General features: G+C 51.9%; 5 protein-coding genes across 5 annotated transcripts; 4 read left to right on the forward strand and 1 right to left on the reverse strand.

Annotated features, from left to right (window-relative positions):
* The first annotated feature begins 676 nt into the window (after window positions 1-676).
* Window positions 677-4934, forward strand: BU25DRAFT_439061 (multidrug resistance protein-like protein 1). The gene is made up of 8 exons (XM_033709090.1): window positions 677-871; window positions 920-1107; window positions 1160-1214; window positions 1265-1860; window positions 1910-3242; window positions 3294-3540; window positions 3590-4185; window positions 4240-4934. Exons 1-8 carry the CDS (start codon window positions 743-745, stop codon window positions 4906-4908), a joined length of 3813 nt encoding a protein of 1270 aa, XP_033563232.1. The 5' UTR covers window positions 677-742; the 3' UTR covers window positions 4909-4934.
* Window positions 4935-6143: 1209 nt separating this feature from the next.
* BU25DRAFT_457296 (uncharacterized protein) lies at window positions 6144-7574 on the forward strand (the record flags this gene model as incomplete). The annotated part of the gene is made up of 2 exons (XM_033710103.1): window positions 6144-6891; window positions 6943-7574. The coding sequence occupies 2 exons, from the start codon at window positions 6144-6146 to the stop codon at window positions 7572-7574; spliced, it is 1380 nt and encodes a 459-aa protein (XP_033563233.1).
* A 324-nt stretch (window positions 7575-7898) lies between these two features.
* BU25DRAFT_390060 (N-terminal nucleophile aminohydrolase) lies at window positions 7899-9415 on the reverse strand. The gene is made up of 2 exons (XM_033704549.1): window positions 8910-9415; window positions 7899-8793 (listed from the first exon to the last, which is right to left on the reverse strand). The coding sequence occupies exons 1-2, from the start codon at window positions 9121-9123 to the stop codon at window positions 7946-7948; spliced, it is 1062 nt and encodes a 353-aa protein (XP_033563234.1). The 5' UTR covers window positions 9124-9415; the 3' UTR covers window positions 7899-7945.
* A 1671-nt stretch (window positions 9416-11086) lies between these two features.
* Window positions 11087-11735, forward strand: BU25DRAFT_409514 (uncharacterized protein). The gene has a single exon (XM_033706072.1). The coding sequence runs from the start codon at window positions 11115-11117 to the stop codon at window positions 11661-11663; it is 549 nt and encodes a 182-aa protein (XP_033563235.1). The 5' UTR covers window positions 11087-11114; the 3' UTR covers window positions 11664-11735.
* Window positions 11736-13960: 2225 nt separating this feature from the next.
* On the forward strand, window positions 13961-16272 carry BU25DRAFT_26024 (general amino acid permease-like protein AGP2). Its single transcript, XM_033701721.1, has 3 exons — window positions 13961-14631; window positions 14682-14929; window positions 14983-16272. The coding sequence occupies exons 1-3, from the start codon at window positions 14280-14282 to the stop codon at window positions 16060-16062; spliced, it is 1680 nt and encodes a 559-aa protein (XP_033563236.1). The 5' UTR covers window positions 13961-14279; the 3' UTR covers window positions 16063-16272.
* The last annotated feature ends 1495 nt before the right edge of the window (window positions 16273-17767 follow it).

Here is a 17767-nt window from a genome sequence, read left to right on the forward strand (position 1 = left end):
CCATTTCCTCGCTCATATTGGGCAGATTGGCGAGCTGATCGCGCGGCACGCGAGAATTGCGACGAAGGTGGCTGGTGATGAAGGATTGTGTCGGACCGGACGGGCAGACTTCCGGTCCTCCGCGAGTCTTGCAAGCAAATTTGTCCTCCGCCCTGTCACGACCAGAAACAACACTGAAGTCCTCCAGAGATCTGATCGAGATTGTGTCGCTTAGTACAACCAACTTCTCGCAATGTAGAGCATGAGATTCGTTAGGTACCGATTACCGATTCAGAATGCGAATGGCAGGCCCAGGGCGGAAGGCGATTACGTCATCACGTGCGATAAGCTTACATTCGATCGTTGCAAAGAATGTAACAAAGTTCATAAGTTGGCAGCGTCGCATTCGCGTAAAGAGGAGCATTTGACCCAATGATGCTGGAGGCCTCCAGAACGCGAGAAGGGTGGAGTCATACTCTCTTGACGTGACATCACGTGCATATTACGTGAATGGCTCCGCCCTTCTCTCCTCTTCCGCTCGGGCTTTCGCATTGTTCGGATTCCCAGAACGGTGTAGCATCCCGCCGCCTTGGCGATCGTTGCGCGCGGGCAGAAGCAAACAGCTGCCTGTTTGTCTCGGCGCGGCGCGCGGGCTCCGAGCAGCTGCCAATGCTGCTTCCGTCACCACTTGCACATCATCAAAATGATTTGAACTCTCCTTCAGAGGGTCTGTACAACCGTACAACCACCATCAACACTTACTATGCCATTGGAGGAGAAAACGGAGTTGTCGCCGCCACGGCACGAGAGCGAAGATAGAAAGAGAAGCTCCAGCTCAGTCGATGATGACGCGAAACCAGATGAAACCAAAGGTGGAATGGGACCGTATCTGGTAAGTATACAGATACTTCATAAATACAACTATCTGACACTATAATAGCGAGTATTTAGATATGCGGACAAGACAACCTGGCTGCTGAATGTCGTAGCCTTCATTGCTGCCATTGCAGCTGGCACTCTGCTACCGCTTATGGACTTAGTGTTTGGCAAGTTCGTTACCGCATTCAATGGCTTTGCAGTTGGGACAATTGGACCAGCTGAATACCGCTCTCAAGTCAACAAATACACGTACGAGATACAAGTGGCGAGATTTGGTGGAGCTTATACTCATGACCTGCAGCCTCTACTTTGTGTACCTGTTCATTGCCAAGTTTGCTTGTGTTTACATCCACTCAGTAAGCCCGTCAGCCAAGTGCTGGATCTTTGCATCTACTGATATCATTAGGTACTGATCTCCATATCTGCGATCCGCACAACGAAGGCTTTGCGAATCGACTTCATCAAACACATCCTCCGACAGAACATTGCTTATTTTGACGCAGACGCAGCTGCATCTGTTACCGTTCAGGCTACGACTAACGGAAATAATGTCAACAACGGCATCTCGGAGAAGTTGACGCTGACCATACAAGCTGTATCGACCTTCGTAACTGCTTTCATCGTCGCTTTTGCAGTTCAATGGAAGCTTACCTTGATCACTTTGGGTGTTGTTCCTGCCATTCTAATCGTCACCAGTATTTGCATCGGTATCGACACGAAGAATGAGGCAGAGATGCTTCCCATATACTCCAGGGCCGGATTGATTGCAGAAGAAGTTTTCTCGACTGTTCGCACGGTCCACTCTTTCTGGCTCAACCCGCTCCTGTCCAACAGATACGACAAGCTCCTTGGTGATGCTATGGAAGTCGGTATGAAGAAGTCGCCAAACTACGCAGTGTTATTCTCAACTGAGTTCTTCTGCGTGTACTCTGGTTACGCCTTGGCTTTCTGGCAGGGTATCCGTCGGTACCAGAGTGGTGAGATCAGTGAGTCTGGCGATGTGTAAGCTGCTACACTGTCGGCCCCTGAACAACCACTGACTTTGTTGTAGCTTCGTAGTCATTCTTGCTGTCATTGTTGCTGCGACAGCAATGACTCAGATTGCACCCCAAATCCTTGCATTCACCAAAGCCTCATCCTCGGCAGAAGAGATTTTCAGGACCATCGATCGACAGTCCGAGATCGACCCACTCAGCGAAGAGGGTAAAGTTCCTGAAACATGCACTGGTGACATACAGATTGAGGGTGTGAGCTTTGCCTACCCTGCTAGGCCTGACGTTACCGTCTTAAAGGGTCTGCAACTTTCAGCTCCTGCTAACAAGACGACTGCTCTAGTCGGTGCAAGTGGATCCGGAAAGTCCACCATCATTGGCCTACTAGAACGGTGGTACGACCAGCCGAGTGGCACAATCTTCCTCGATGGAGTTGATATTCGAGAACTCAACTTGCATTGGCTGAGAACGAACGTTCGATTGGTGCAGCAAGAGCCCGTGCTGTTCGCAGGAACAGTGTATGACAACGTCGCTTACGGCCTTTTTGGAACGCCAAAGGCCAATCTGCCTGCAGCCGAACAACGTGCACTAGTTGAAAAGGCTTGTAAGGATGCCTACGCCGATGAGTTTATCGAACGTTTGCCGAAAGGGTACGACACTCAGCTTGGCGAGCGAGCAATGAACCTTTCTGGTGGGCAGAAGCAAAGACTCGCTATTGCACGCAGCATCGTCTCTGAGCCTAGGGTTCTACTTCTAGATGAGGCTACAAGTGCACTGGATCCCAATGCTGAGAGGATTGTGCAACAAGCCCTCGATCGGGTATCGAAGGATCGAACGACAATCGTCATTGCGCACAAATTGTCCACGGTTCGTAACGCAGACAACATAGCTGTCATGGCAGATGGGGCCGTAATTGAGCAAGGCACTCATGGCGATCTGCTCGCTCGCAACGGTGCATACTCTCGCCTTGTCAGGGCGCAAGATCTTGGCAACGCTGGTGCTGGAGACGACGAGAGCATGGAAGAGAAGGAAAGCGCCGCCAGGATCGAGCTTGTCCGCACTCAGACGCAGGCGTCTGGCGTCGAGAACGCTGCGAAACAGCGTGCGAAGGACGGCATTCACTACAATCTCTTCCACTGCATTTGGATCATTTTCATGGAGCAGAAGCACCTTTACAAGTGGTTCTTGGTTCTCAGTTTAGCGACTCTAGCCGGAGGCGCGACATACCCCGCTCAAGCTATTCTCTTCTCCCGAATAGTTCAGGCTTTCCAACTAGCCCCAGGACCAGCTGTAAAGCAAGGCGACTTCTTCTCGTTGATGTTTTTCGTTGTTGCACTTGGTAATCTGGCAGTATTTGCTGCCATAGGATGGGCAAGCAACATCGTTGCGCAGGCAGGATAACACCTCCTTATTTTTGGTTTTACAAGGCTAACGTTCGATCAGCACGTATCGAGGAGGTACCGGCGCGAAATCTTCGACCTTGTTCTGAGACAAGACATGGCTTTCTTCGACGATCCAGCCAATGCAGGTGGAGCGCTAGCCTCGAATCTCTCTTCTTACCCAACGAGTATCCTAGAAACCATGGGCTTCAATGTCATGCTCATCTTGATCAACATCGTCAACGTGTTGTCAAGCTCCATTTTGGCCATAGCTGTCGGCTGGAAACTCGGGTTAGTGGTCGTCTTTGGAGGTTTGTATGCTCCAGTTCGAAGAGATTCATAACTGATCAAATTTGACAGCCCTACCGCCACTCGTGTCTGCTGGCTACGTTCGAATCAGACTTGAGTTTAAACTAGAAGAAGAGACCGGCAAGCGATTCGCTAGCAGCGCGGCTTTGGCCGCCGAGGCAGTCTCTGCGATTCGTACAGTCTCCAGTCTAGCATTAGAGAAGTACATCCTGGAACAGTACCAGGAACGTCTGGACGGCGTTGCTCTCCGATCCACAAAAGCTCTTGTGTGGACCATGTTCTGGTATTCCCTTTCGCAATCGGTGTCCTTCCTAGCCATGGCATTAGGTTTCTGGTACGGTGGCCGCCTCATCAGCTATTACGAGTACACAACAACGCAGTTCTTCACTGTGTTCATCGCAGTCATCTTCTCCGGAGAAGCTGCTGCTGCCTTCTTCTCGTACACTACAAGTCTGACCAAGACAACAACCGCCGCCAACTACATTTTCTGGCTACGTCGACTGCAGCCTGCTGTACAAGAAGATGCATCGAAACCGCCCTTCGACTACGGCAAAGACAAAGGCCCAACACACATTGAGATTCAAGATATTGCTTTCGCGTACGAGTCTCGACCTCGTGCCAAAGTGCTTGAGGGCGTGGACGTTGATGTGAGTTGCACCGCCGCACCTTTCAATACTAATCATTAACAACAATAACAACAGGTTCACCCTGGCCAATTTATTGCATTCGTCGGCGCGAGTGGCTGCGGCAAGTCAACGATGATTTCGCTTCTCGAACGTTTCTACGACCCCGTGTCCGGACGCATATTGTGCGACGGTACCGCTTTACCTGAACTGTGTCCCCACAAGTATCGAAGGGACATCGCTCTTGTGCAACAGGAGCCTGTACTGTATCAAGGATCGATCCGGGACAATATTGCCATGGGTATCGAATCAGAAGTCACAGATGCTCAAGTTCAGTTTGCTGCCAAACAGTCCAACATTCACGACTTCATAACGTCGCTTCCCGAGGGCTTCGCAGCGCTATGTGGTAACAGGGGCACACAGCTTTCTGGTGGTCAGCGCCAACGCATCGCCCTTGCTCGCGCGCTCATTCGCGAGCCTCGTCTGCTACTTTTGGATGAAGCCACGTCTGCACTAGACACAGAGTCGGAGAAGATCGTGCAAGCTGCTCTCGAGAAAGCGAAGAGCGGTCGCACCACCATCGCAGTCGCTCATCGTCTGAGCACTATCAAGGATGCTGACTGTATTATTGTGTTTGCAAGAGGAAAGATCGTAGAGAGCGGCACGCACAAAGATTTGCTGGCGAAGCGTGGAGTGTACTATGAGATGAGCCTAGGGCAGAGTCTCGACAGGCAGGTACCGAACTAAGGCGTGTGTAACATATAGCATAGACGTACTTAATGATGATCTCGACTCGAGTCTTACTCAAGCGGTGCCCCATAATTCCGGCCCCGCGTTGAAGCTTCGCAAGTTGCCAAGTAACGTCACAGGGACGGACCTGATGGTTCGCACATTGGCATGCATGACGGTGCTGGTGGACCGGCCCCAGATAATGTGAACGCATATGCGTGCCTTCCACCTTACCCTCGAACATTAGTGGACGAACATGATTGGAGCACTACAGTTGCGGTCGGCTTCGTAGTTCCTTGTGCGGAAGTGCGAAGGCCGTACTCATTACCAATGCGGTTAGCGTTCAGTGCGCGGTCCTGGCGTGAATTGAACGCGCCCTTCGCTCCTCCTTGCACAACCATCACTATCAATCTACGCGTCATTTCATCAAAGACCAGTAAGCTGCATACATATCTCTGCATGTTTGTGCGTACCGATACCGAAGAACGGCCCTACAGTCAGAACTGGCGCGATGCGCACGCGTCTACCCACGGTCGGCGCGTCTGAAAGAAGCGGTACCAAACCTTACTGAGCGTAGTGTTTCTTGCGCGCTTTCACACAGTCCTCTTCGGCAGTTGTACGATCGCGGTCATTCTGCCGCTGCTATACCTTCGTAGGCGTTGTGAAGGCCGTTGTGCTCCATCTTCGCTTCACCTAACGCCAAGACGTTTCGAATTATCGCCGCATCCAACCATAGACAACCAACATTTTCAACCAACCTGTCTCATGCCATGCTGCACATGATCGCATATGGTACTCGTCCCTACCTATCTCTCGCTCTCACAGCTCTTGTCTTGGCTGTCTTGTGGCCTTAGATCTTAGTTTCAAGGACGCTGATCTCGGACCCGTGCTCGAGATTCCGTTTCGCAGGTTGCCTTCCGGGTCGTTGTTTGATGACGGCATTACCCACAGGTGTGGAGACTAGAGACAATGCATGAAGGAGAAGTAGACCCGGGCGGCAAACTCCCAAGGCTGTCAGCCCGCATCTAAAGCATTGGCAGCCGCAGTCTCTCGACGCTTTCTCCTTCCTTCCGTTCTCGCTTGAGCTGGGATGCAACTCCATTCTTGAACATCAGGCCATATTTTCTTGCTCCGTTGATCGGGTTCGTTTTCAATTCGTCGTCCTGGAGACTTTCTTTGCCTATTAGCACACATTCACTTGTGGCGCTCTCTCCGTGTATAACTTCTTAATACTGTTGTCGACGCTCTCCAGAATGGCGTGCTATCAGCTTCGACGTCCCTCACCTATCCAAGTACTGGCAACACGTGCAAAGCGACAAGAGGCTGGTCTTGGTGCTGTCGGTCCTGGGAGCGAAGAGGAAGGCACAGAGGGCCTAGAGAGCCCTGATTCACCTGGTAGTAGTCCGTCCACCACAGGGGCACCGTCTCCAGGTGACAGCTCGGACTCTGATGATGATGAGCCACCGTCGCCAGAAGAGAGCAGTACAGCAACTATCTCGAGTCAAGCCTCGCCCACATCGACATCAACATCTAATCCGTCTTCCTTATCCTTCACTTCGAGCTCTCGCTCAACGTTCACTGCATCAAGTCAGCTATCGACTCAGACAGCATCGAGCACATTGAGTCAGACATCGAGCACTTTAACGTCGACCCCTTCGCCAGCATTCACACAGACATCTACGTCGCGAGACATTGGCGATGTTGCACCACCACCACAAGTCACCAATACGTCAACAGCGGCGGTCACTTCAGCACAGCCGACTCCTACTGCCTCTTCTGCCCCTCCCATCTCTCAGAATTCCACGTCCCCGCAAGTCTTTTCGAGCAAAATTGCCCGACCAACACAACCCGCCACTACTACAACCTCGGTGTTACCGCCACCGCCTTTAGATTCCACTGGTAATCCAGTCTCCGAGAATGATCCTCCTCGACGAACAAGACCTGAGCCCACGTTGATGAGCAAGGGTGCTGAGGCTGCCGCTATCACTCTCAGTACCATTGGTATGTCACGTCTCTAGGAGTCGAACGCAAACAGCCATTAATCCAACGTAGGCGCAATCGCACTTGTCGTTGGAATCCTGTTCTACTGCAAGCGGCGCAGACGCCGACGAAACGAGAAGCTCGAAGCCGAACTAGAGCGCGACGCAGCTAACTACGCCGCTCTCCGCGCCCCAGAAATAGCGCACATCACCAGCACCATCGCGCCCTTCGCAAGCAGCGGCCCGCACATGACCCAATCCTCAGACCGCAGCAACACCCTCTTCGGCCCTGGCTCCTATTCCCGCCCAGAAACGGTCTCGACTCGCGACGGCTCCCGTATTCCCATGCCCCAGCCCACACCAAACCCCTTCGCCGACCCTCCTCTCAACAAAGCATACGACGTGCTCGCCGGCAGACCACGATCAACCACTCTCACAGACCGCGGAAGCTGGATCAAGAACCCGTTCAAAGACCCTGAAAGTGAGCGCTTTGATCCGTTTGGTGAGCTGCAGGCCAAAGCGCGGCGCGAGCGCGTGAAGCAGGTGGAGCTTGCAAGGCGAGAGGCGGAGTTGGAGCGGCAGTTTGAGGAGAAGGAGAAGATGGGGTTGATCCTGCCGGAGAAGGCGATGGATAGGAAGGGGAGTGGGATTACGTTGGAGGGATTGGGAGTGTTGGATCGGAGTGGTGGGGGAGCGTATAGGTAGTGAGATGTCGTCAGCTGTAATCAACAAATAAGTTAGTGAACATGCCGTATGAGAAAATAACATGCAATCTGTGATCTTTTGATTCGCAATGGTGCAGATTTTGTCATGCTGCGGACACGGGATGGTTTTTGTGGGCCTGGGTTGAAAGTGAAAGTGAAAGCAAATTGTGAGAGTTTAAGCCCGTGCTGAATCGCTCGACCAAACGTCGAACATAATCATGGCGAATTATCAAGCTGTGTAGTGGAGGGGGTGAGAGGGCACTCAGTTCTTGGATATGCACCAACGAAGTAGGAATTTGGTGATTGATTCGACATTGAGGTATGTGCGATAGTCAAGGCAGCAGCTCGTACGAGACCCATTACTTCCGCTGCTTACTTCTTCGCATCAAATTTCGGATCCGCAGCATTAAGTTCCCCATCATACTCAAGCTGCACCTCCTTCTCCTCACCCTCCTCGTCAACCAGCAACGCATGATTCACCTTGATCAGATGCCACTCATGTTCATCGTACGTTGTCGGCTCGCTGGCGACTATCGTGTGCTTACCAATCTTCTCGCCCTTATCCAGCACAGCTTCCTCGTTGACTATTTCCTCGCCATCAGGGTGTCCCGGGTACTTCGTATTCAGCGTGCGGCCTGCGAACTCGGACCAGTACAAGCTGGGCGGCTGCTGGGTAGCGTGATTGCGGAAGCGGATTGCGAGGAGCTTTGTGCCATCGGTGGTGCAGAAGTTGAGGGAACTGGGAGTGTTGGCGGCACCGAGCTTGGCATGCTGGAGTTGAAGGATCTGCAGAACGGTTTTGCGCATAGCAGCGAGCATGGCTTTGAGGGGGTATGGCTTTTCCCATGTTGACTTGTCGCCGTGGTTGGTCAGGTTTGTGATGTAGAGTGCTGCTGCGTGTTCGGAATCTGTGGAGCCGAAGATGTTGCAATATGCGTCGAAGGAGAGAATGTCTGTCAAGTCGCGACGGATGGCAGAGAAATTGGAAATCACGCCGTTGTGCATAAAGACATGGCGGCCGAAGACGAAGGGATGGGAGTTGACCTGAGTGACAACGCTGCCGCTGCTGGCTCGAATATGGGCAAAGACGCAGTGGGTTTCGGTGTTCTCGCACAGTGATTTAAAGTTGAAGTCGTTGATAGGTGGACTTTGAGACTTGTAGAGTGCCGGTCGAAGGCCGGTGACGTGCTTAACGTAGGACGACGCTGCCTCGGTGTACCCTGTAACATTATGCCAGTGAGTTGAGAGATCAAGGATAGAATACATGTAGGAGGACAAGAAATGGAAACGTGGCATCTGGGGATTCAATGTTTGAGTACATGTGATGAATACGTACAGGCAACTCCCAGCCCATCCATGTTCAACAACGAGTTGCGCATGCGCAGGAGCTCATCTGAGGTGTGGTCGAGTTCTTTGTCCTCCCCATGTGGTAGCAGTTTTGGAAGGTAGTGTTCTGAGCATTGCTTGCTGATGCTATTGGCAGGTGTGATCAAGACGTCTGACAATAGGCATGGCTCTGTAGGTGAGATGTATGCAAACCAACGGCACATCTTTGTAAAGATCTGAGTTGTCCTTTGTTTAAGAAGGCTTCCAGAAAGGCTGAATAACTGAAGAGAAAACTGAAGTAGACAGCCTCTCTGAATAATTCCTCTTGCTTGTCTTATGCGTGCTGTTAGTGATACGGTGCGGAGACCGTGTGACCTGGTACGTGTGCTTAGGTGGTAGGTTAGGTGCAAGACGGTGGCTGGAAGCACAAGATGTGCTTGGAGATGCAAGGAGGAGATTTGACGAGAAGTCGAAGGGAGCGAGGCTTGCGATAGGTGTTCTAGTGTTCTAATGCTGTGTCCTCACCAGACTTGTTGTGTGAAGGTGTTCAGGTGGGGCAATCGGTGCGGGGCAGCCTCGTGGAAGGCACATATCTCCGCTCTCATGTTGCAGAAAAAACGGGCTATAAGGATTCTGTCCTTCGAGGCAACAGCACCCCCGGAACAATGCAAGTAATTACCAAAACTTGAATGGAATACTCAGCCCAGGTGTAGAGAGTATATTACTAATTTTGAGCAATTAATAGTGTTGTGGTGCTGAGTTATAAGCTGTTGCTCGTGATTTTGGCGGTCGCTTATCCGCCACTTTTTCTGCAACATGAGAGCTCCGCCACAGCTCCTTCTCTAACGTCGCATGCAACTGACTAGTTGTCGGTAGAGTTGTGTGCATAATAGAAAGCGCAAAGCATATTGTTGTGACTTCGAATCGGCCCACTTCACGTGCAGGTAGGTTGTAGTGGTGGATCGTGTGACAAATGGAGTCTCAAAATATGTTGCAGTAAATGCAATAAGTGAAGGTGTAACCGCGCAGGGCAGTAAGTCAGGGGTAACCGCGCGAAGCAGTAAAATCAGTATATTCTGTTGTTCTGTTGTTCAGTGTTCTGTCTCACTCTCGACCCCCAGCGGGGTCTGTTTACATGACGTATCTGTCGTTCAGACAGAAAGTGCTATTGGAACAGGCAAGAGCACTGCACCAACACACGTGGCAGACATGACCGCTTTACTCCATAAACCGTCACAAAATATGCATGCAGTAAGATTGAGATGCATGTACATCTTCCGGCATAATCCCCTGCTTATATAGAGGGATCAGGTACACCAGGTCTTACTTCCGATCTCACAGACAGTTCAGCCGTCTCGTCTCTTCCAAACAGTTCACTTTGCAGACAATTTCTCGGGATACCCAATGGCACAACCCAGTCAACCGCTTAGAGTCGCCGTAATAGGCGCCGGTATAGGTAGGGAGTCCTTTGCTGCGACATTCCCAGTGAAGAGAAATCTCACATAGCACAGGTGGCCTCTCTGCAGCAATAGCCCTACGCAATGCGGGTCATGCTGTCACTGTGTATGAGAAGTATCCATCGGCCTTCACAAGCACGACCTTACCACTGTCGAACGCCATTGCAATGGGTGCAAACATCAATCGCATCATCGACAGATGGGGCTTCGATTTCGCAAAAGCAAAACCGGGCCTCAACAAGAAGGAGAGGATTTTTCACGGCGAGACCATGAAACAGATGCACCACATTGACTTCAAATACAACCGCAAAGAGTTTGGGTACGACTGGTTGTTGATGCGCCGACAGGCGTTGCACGAGGGCTTGCTGAACATAGCTGCGGAAACGCCGCATGACCGAGTACCGATTGAAGTCCGAATGGGCCGAGAAGCGGTTGCGCTAGATTGCGAAGAGGGGGGGTTGGTCTTCAAGGGCGGTGAGGAGGTAGTCAGTGACTTGGTAGTGGTGGCAGACGGTGTGCACAGCAAGCTCATCGATGAAATCACCGACAACACCACGCCTCCGCTGCAAGCTGGACGTACAGCATATCGTTTCATGGTCCCGCGCGATAAGATCATGGCTGATCCAGGCCTGAGGGCCGTGTACGAGAACGAAGAGGAAGGATTGTCGTACTACCAGATTCCCGAGAGAAGAATCTATTTCCTCGTCGCGCAATCGGATGAGGGCGAGTCCTTCTACTGTCTGCTCATGCACCCAGCAATGGAGACGAACAGGGACGCGATTGGCAAGTGGAGTGTCGAGGGTTCAAGAGCGGAATTACAGAAGTTGACGGAGAACTTTCATCCGGTTGTGAAGAAGCTCTGCGAGCTCGCAGTGACACCGTTGCTTTGGACGATTTGCTGCAGGGAGCCATTAGCATCGTGTGTCAAAGGAAGAGCTGTTGCAATCGGAGATGCTTGCCACCCACACCTGCCACACCATGGACAGGGAGCAGCAGCAGCAGCTGAGGATGCAGCTTCTCTTGGTGTATTCCTGTCTGGAGTTCAGCAGCCTGTCACACCGAGCGGTGTGCCCGCAGTCCTCAGGCGATGGGAGTCGTTCAGATTACCGCGGGTTAAGGCGATTCAACTGATCACCATTACCTTTCCCATGCCGATTGAGGAGCTGGAGTCTAAGATACGGGCATTGGGATATCATGGTGTCTTGCCACAAAATGTGGATAGTCATGAGAAGATGATAACTCGGTGGCTCTTTGGGTATGATGTTGAGGCAGAGGCGGCTAAGTATTGCGAGGTTTTCCAGGTCTAGTCGATCGAGGTCGTAGAAATTTCAGATTCGCATATCTTTTGCTCGAAGTAGGTGCTGCATTCGGCAAGAAAGAAAACGACGATTTGTAACGACTTCGGCGAGCATCGACGCAAGACTTACATCAATGATTTGACAGCCAAGGAATAGTGTTCATACATCATCTCGTCGAGCCGTTGGCCCAGACTGACATCAAGCCACAAGATAAGAAGCTATCACTGGGCAGCCGGAGGGGTTCTTGATGGATCTTGATCATACGACACCTATCGCAACAGCTCTCGAGAAAGGTGTAATATTATGCGGGCCCGCACAGACAGAGTAACAGCAATAGCGTGTGTTGTCCGTCGGAAAACATCGTGTCCAGATAAGAGGTGCGGCTCCGCTACCTGGTCAGCCTGGACGAATACAGCTATCTTTACCAGAAGATTGCGGAGATTCAAGAACTTTCCAGCCTCAATCTAAGACCGAAATGCATACGCATTTAGGCATCGCAATCGAGAACCTTGCTCAGTAGTGCGGGGGGAGTAGTGGCTGCATGAAGCCGCTGTTAGTCTACGCGTGAGGCGTAGTAGATAGCGGCAACGGTGGACTGAACCCAGCACTGGGGTTCGTATAAACACTGTAGTAAACTCGGTTGATATGTGCTGGTGAACGGTGAAGAGTAGTGACTGTCAGAGTCCTTGGAAGCTTGGAGGCTGGCACTAACACCAGTGGAGTGCGAGTGAATGGGCCTGTGCCCTGGGCCGCCACTGGCGATACGGAGCGACACCGTGATGTGAGAGTTATCCAGAACACACACCTTCACAAAGGCACAAGCGAAAGGTTCGGGGCAAACATATTTTCATACCAGCGTTTTATGGTGTTGTTGAGCGTGCCTTCCTCTCGGAGCGAACTTCTCCACAAAAACGTTAAAAACGTCACGGAATAAACAAATGTGAGCTACGGCCGCCTATCCGAACTCCGGGATGCCTGCCGTATGCACAAAACCACGACACGCCCCAGACTTTCTTACGCTCTTCTTCACTTCATCTTATTGCATCCCAAACTGTTGCGCCTGTCTCACCTCCATCTAGATCTGCGAGCGCGTCACGTGATGGTCAGCTAGTAGTGTACACCGAAGAGGCTATGATTGGAGGAAAACTGCAGCCATTAGGCCTCGAAAAGACCTGAGAAACGCCGTCCTCAAGATCACACTCGCTGAATTACACTCATTGTTTTTATTGATGTTCACAGGCAACTAACTGAAATATGGCACCGTTGGACTCAGCACTCGTATGCAATTGGTTGAGGACCGGCAATGTCGATAGCAGCCTTCAACACAACGCTACACCTATACCAACGAATCGTTCTCCGATAGACCGAAATTCGAACACGTTCGCGCGATCCAGGCACATGCACGATATTCAACCTAAGCAGACAGATGACGCAAATGCCGTCGATTGCGACTTGCTTTTGTAGGAACGGCATAGCCGCAGAGTGTCTCAGGCAATGCACAACGTCTGGCACGCGAATCGAAGATTGCATCCCTGTCATTCTTGGCTTTCACCAGCATCAACGAGGGTCGGGATGTTTTGTCTGAGCCGCTCGATGCTGTCATCTGATTTGCTTTCCGAAAATGTCGAAAAGATGCGTTCGACATCAGCGAGGTCAATGCGTTGCTCCATTGGGCTCATTCAGGCTTGTATCTCTGAGCAAGCATCAGACGACCTGTTTCCGTCAAAACATGCCTGGGTTAGGACCTCGTCTGCGCTTGCACAGCCAGAGGCAGACTTCAGCCCTCTCTGTGATCAGTTGTGACAAATGGCCGCTAAGACTGGCGGCACATCAGCGCCTTCGAACTGTAATTGACTTGCATCGCAATGGAGGAACAGTTGTGGCCATTTGTGCGCAGCGGGGATGGCGACTTGAAGCATTCACATTCACTGGAGCGATTCCATTAATATTGGCGGATATTTACGGCCCTAGCCCACCAGCAGCTTGATCCAGGCGCCGTCTATTTCGTCGACGGTAAGCTGTTTTCGCTGTTCGGCTGCAACGAAGCAAAACTTTCGCACAGGTCGCCTGACTAAGGCACCGCCACTCTTTGGTGCATTCGAATTGATGGCCTTCATTCGACCTGGAGACGCAACGAGCGGGGCCTTTCGCGTGTCCGGGGTTGTGAAAACTCTGTGCCGCTGCCAATGATCCATAGGTCAAATCCGCTACGCTGCAATCAGCTAGCTGGCTCTGTATACCCAGAACTGCGCTTTACCGTTTCCAACCCCTAGTCGCATGCTTCGCTCACCATCGACCAGATCCACCAGCAGGGTGCTGGAGAGATAACCTGCGCCTGCTTTTTGTATAAAGACTGTGCCAATTACCCCGGGAGACTGGTTCGATAAAGTGGTACGCGACTTTCACTCCGCGATACAGCTCACTTCACGTCCACTACCTCCAGTGCGACTCTATTATAGCTTCGGCTCCTTCATCCACTCGACTTGACGTCGATTCCCTTGCGCCACATCCAAAGCGACACTCCTGTTTAAACCTCACGCGACATTGCCCATTACCAAAGCGACAACTCCTCAAGCAACCTCATTCCCACGCAACACTACCTGCGCAACAACCACCCTTGCAGCCATGACTACCGCGGAGAAGAAGTACTCCAACGAATTCGTTCGCGAAACCTACAACGGCGGCGACCATGATATCCAACATGGTACGGTAACTGATAACTCCGATGACCTCCAACGCCATCTTGGAAATCGCCAGATCCAGCTCATCGCTATTGGTGGCTCCATAGGTACAGCGCTGTTCGTCAGCATCGGCGGTGCCCTCAATAAGGGCGGTCCTCTCGGTATCCTGCTCGCTTACACTGGTTATTCATGCGTGATTGCGCTCGTGAACAATGCCATGGCCGAAATGGCTTCTTACATGCCCGTCAGCGGAGGCTTCATTCGAATGGCTGGCCACTGGGTAGACGAAGCATTTGGTCGGTAGCACAATCCCACTGATCATGGTCCATGTAACTGATTTAAATAGGCTTCATGGCTGGATGGAACTTCTTTCTCTACGAGGCCTTGCTTATTCCATTCGAGATTACTGCGCTCAACATTGTCCTGAAATATTGGAGAGACGATATCCCCGCTGCGGCTGTCTGCGCTGCTGTCATTGCGCTTTACGCAGCTTGCAACGTTTTGGCTGTCAAGGCGTATGGTGAGGCAGAATTCTGGCTTTCCGGCGGTAAAGTCATTCTGATCCTCATCTTGTACTGCTTCACTTTCATCACGGTAAGCGGCCGCGCACCATTGAGGTTGCATCCCACGGAACTGACGATATGCAGATGGTTGGTGGTAACCCCCAAAAGGATGCGTACGGCTTCCGTCACTGGCGCGACCCTGGCCCACTCGGAAGTCTGTACACCACCGGTGATCTCGGCCGCTTCGAAGGTTTCCTCGGTGCTCTCTGGGCTGCTTCGTTCTGTATTGTCGGCCCTGAGTACATTTCCATGGTCTCCGGTGAGGCCAAGCGACCACGTGTCTACATCAAGAACGCCTTCAAGACCGTCTACGTCCGTTTTGGCGCTTTCTTCATCCTCGGAGCTCTCTGCGTTGGCATCGTTCTCCCATACAACGACCCCACGCTTGCCGATGTCCTCTCCTCAGGAGAGAGCAGTGCTGCTGCCTCTCCCTACGTCATTGCTATGGGCAACTTGGGAATCGGTGGACTTCCTCATCTTGTCAACGCTCTGTTGATCACCAGTATCTTCTCTGCTGGTAACACCTACACATACTGTGCCACTCGCAGTCTGTACTCGCTCTCGATCGAAGGCCGCGCTCCCAAGTTCCTGCGCAAGTGCACGAAGAGTGGTGTACCCATCTACTGCTTTGTCGTTGTCATGATCTTCCCCTTCCTGTCGTTTTTGCAGTTGTCAGACAGCTCTGCAACTGTTCTGAACTGGTTGGTCAACATCGTCACAGCTGGTGGACTCATCAACTTCATCACCATGTGCATTACCTACTTGTGCTTCTACCGCGCCTGCAAAGCCCAGGGACTCGACCGCAAGGCCCTCCCTTACACCGGATACCTTCAACCCTACGGCACGATCGTAGCCCTCGTTATCCTTGTCTGTGTGATCGGCGCATATGGCTACTCTACGTTCTTGCCTGGCAAGTTTACGATCGAGGGTCTCTTCACCTACTACACCATGGTGTTCATTGCACCTATCACCTTCACTTTCTGGAAACTCTTCAAGAAGACCAAGTGGCTCAAGCCGCATGAGGTTGACCTTGTCTGGGACGCACCCGTCATCGACATCTATGAGGCATCCTTCATCACTCCTCCTGTCGGTTTCTGGACCGAGATGCTTCAGCTCATTGGTTTCAAGCGCAACGTCCCTGTCGACAAGAGAGCCGAGGCCTAAGCTTGACGCGACTCGTCGCAATGACTTGCTATGATTATGATCCAACGTTCGGTGGATAGATACCCTTGTGCCCGCGCGTGCACGCTCTGGCTTCATAACGAATCAATACTCGTTTGCTCAAATCCTTAGTTCAGCATTGGAATGTGTCAGGTGATGGAAGACTCTGCTGCTCCTACCCTTGCGACAAGCAGAAAAGTCATATTTGCAAGACTTTGATGGATCACACCAATACAGTACAAGCACGAGTAAAACTGTTTTCGAGCCAATACGAACCCTTTGCGCGAAATGTCCCCTTGCGACAATGACATATCTACTCCAGCGACAAACACGTTGCGACCGTCCACGCTATGGACTCCTGACTATGCGCGCATAGAGTATAAGAAAAACGGTTGCAAATGGCAGCACTCAGCGAAGCGGTAAATGAGCACATACGATGTGCCTGCCGTGCCCGACGTTCGAAACCAATACCTTGCACGGAAAAGCGGATCCAGGCGGTCGACCATGCTACGCAGGCCCACCAGCCAAGATAAAGATCCCACCCGTTCTGTCCCTGTTGATCTCGGTCGCACGTTGCACCATCAAACTGGATCCTTTCCCAAGATAAGAGACCTTACGTTGTTGTTGCGTGTGCAGCCTGCCCACCTGCGTCTCTGCACACAGCAAGCCTCACCAAGCCACAGGCCTTGGCACAGATCACGACAAACTCGCATTCGGCCCCCATCAGCCGCTGACGTCGCACGCACACTTCCACTCCGCCTCCGCCCCGCTGCTACCTCGATACACACCGGTTGTGCCGTGTACCGTCTGCCAAACCGAAGTATTTCGCAACATGTGGGCCCACGGTAATTTTCCTCCACTGGGGGTGCCCAGCTTCTCGGTTTCCCCCATGGGCGTTAGACCTCGGAGCTGCCTGACTTACGTAAAGCGCTTACATCCACGTGCGACGGCCGTGCGGATCAGTAGGGCCCGGAGTGCTGGTTTGACGTCGAGCCGGTTTATGTTGCGCCGGGATATGGAGCTCTTAGCAAGCTTCGAGTGCTTCCTCAACGACTGTGAGAATCATGAAATGAGGAGGTGCGCTTGGCGACGCGCAAGTTGAGGATGTGCGTGAAACATGGCGCACGAAATGCATGCCGGAAAAGAGTGGGAGGCCGAGGCCGGGCCGATGCGTGTGGACAACCTGGTGCCTTGATATCTGGGGTCTGGGGAAGTGGAGGTTGACAGACGGTAGACCTACAGGCTTGGATCTTCGGAGCTGGCGTCATCTGAGTAGCTGTGCATGGCTCAAATCTTGAAAGCTGTGGCGTTTTATGAGACACGAGGCGAAAGTTGCAGAAGAGCACTTGGCTCGAATACATTGCAGGAATGACGGAGCGACGAGACGCAACTCATGTCGATTTGTCTGAAGCATGCAAGATGCGAGTATCGATGAGGTAAAGATCAATAAGATGTAAGAGGCATGCGTCGAGATTGTATTTGAAAACATTTGGAGACCGCAGTCTTCGATCTTGTGTACATGTATGTGTTGGTACAGTCATCATTCTATCAGAAGAGACCAGTCTACACGAATATGAAGTTCCCAGAACGCCGCGCTGGAATCCAAAGTAAACCTTATCAGCCCCACAGTGAGAACGTAAAACAAGTCATAAAAAGCCAATTTGCCCTCCTCAACTTGTCCGCGCCCTCCCCAACCTCCTCAAATCCT

The sequence above is a fragment of the Macroventuria anomochaeta genome (assembly GCF_010093625.1).
Source record: "Macroventuria anomochaeta strain CBS 525.71 unplaced genomic scaffold BU25scaffold_11, whole genome shotgun sequence".
NCBI lineage: Eukaryota > Fungi > Ascomycota > Dothideomycetes > Pleosporales > Didymellaceae > Macroventuria > Macroventuria anomochaeta.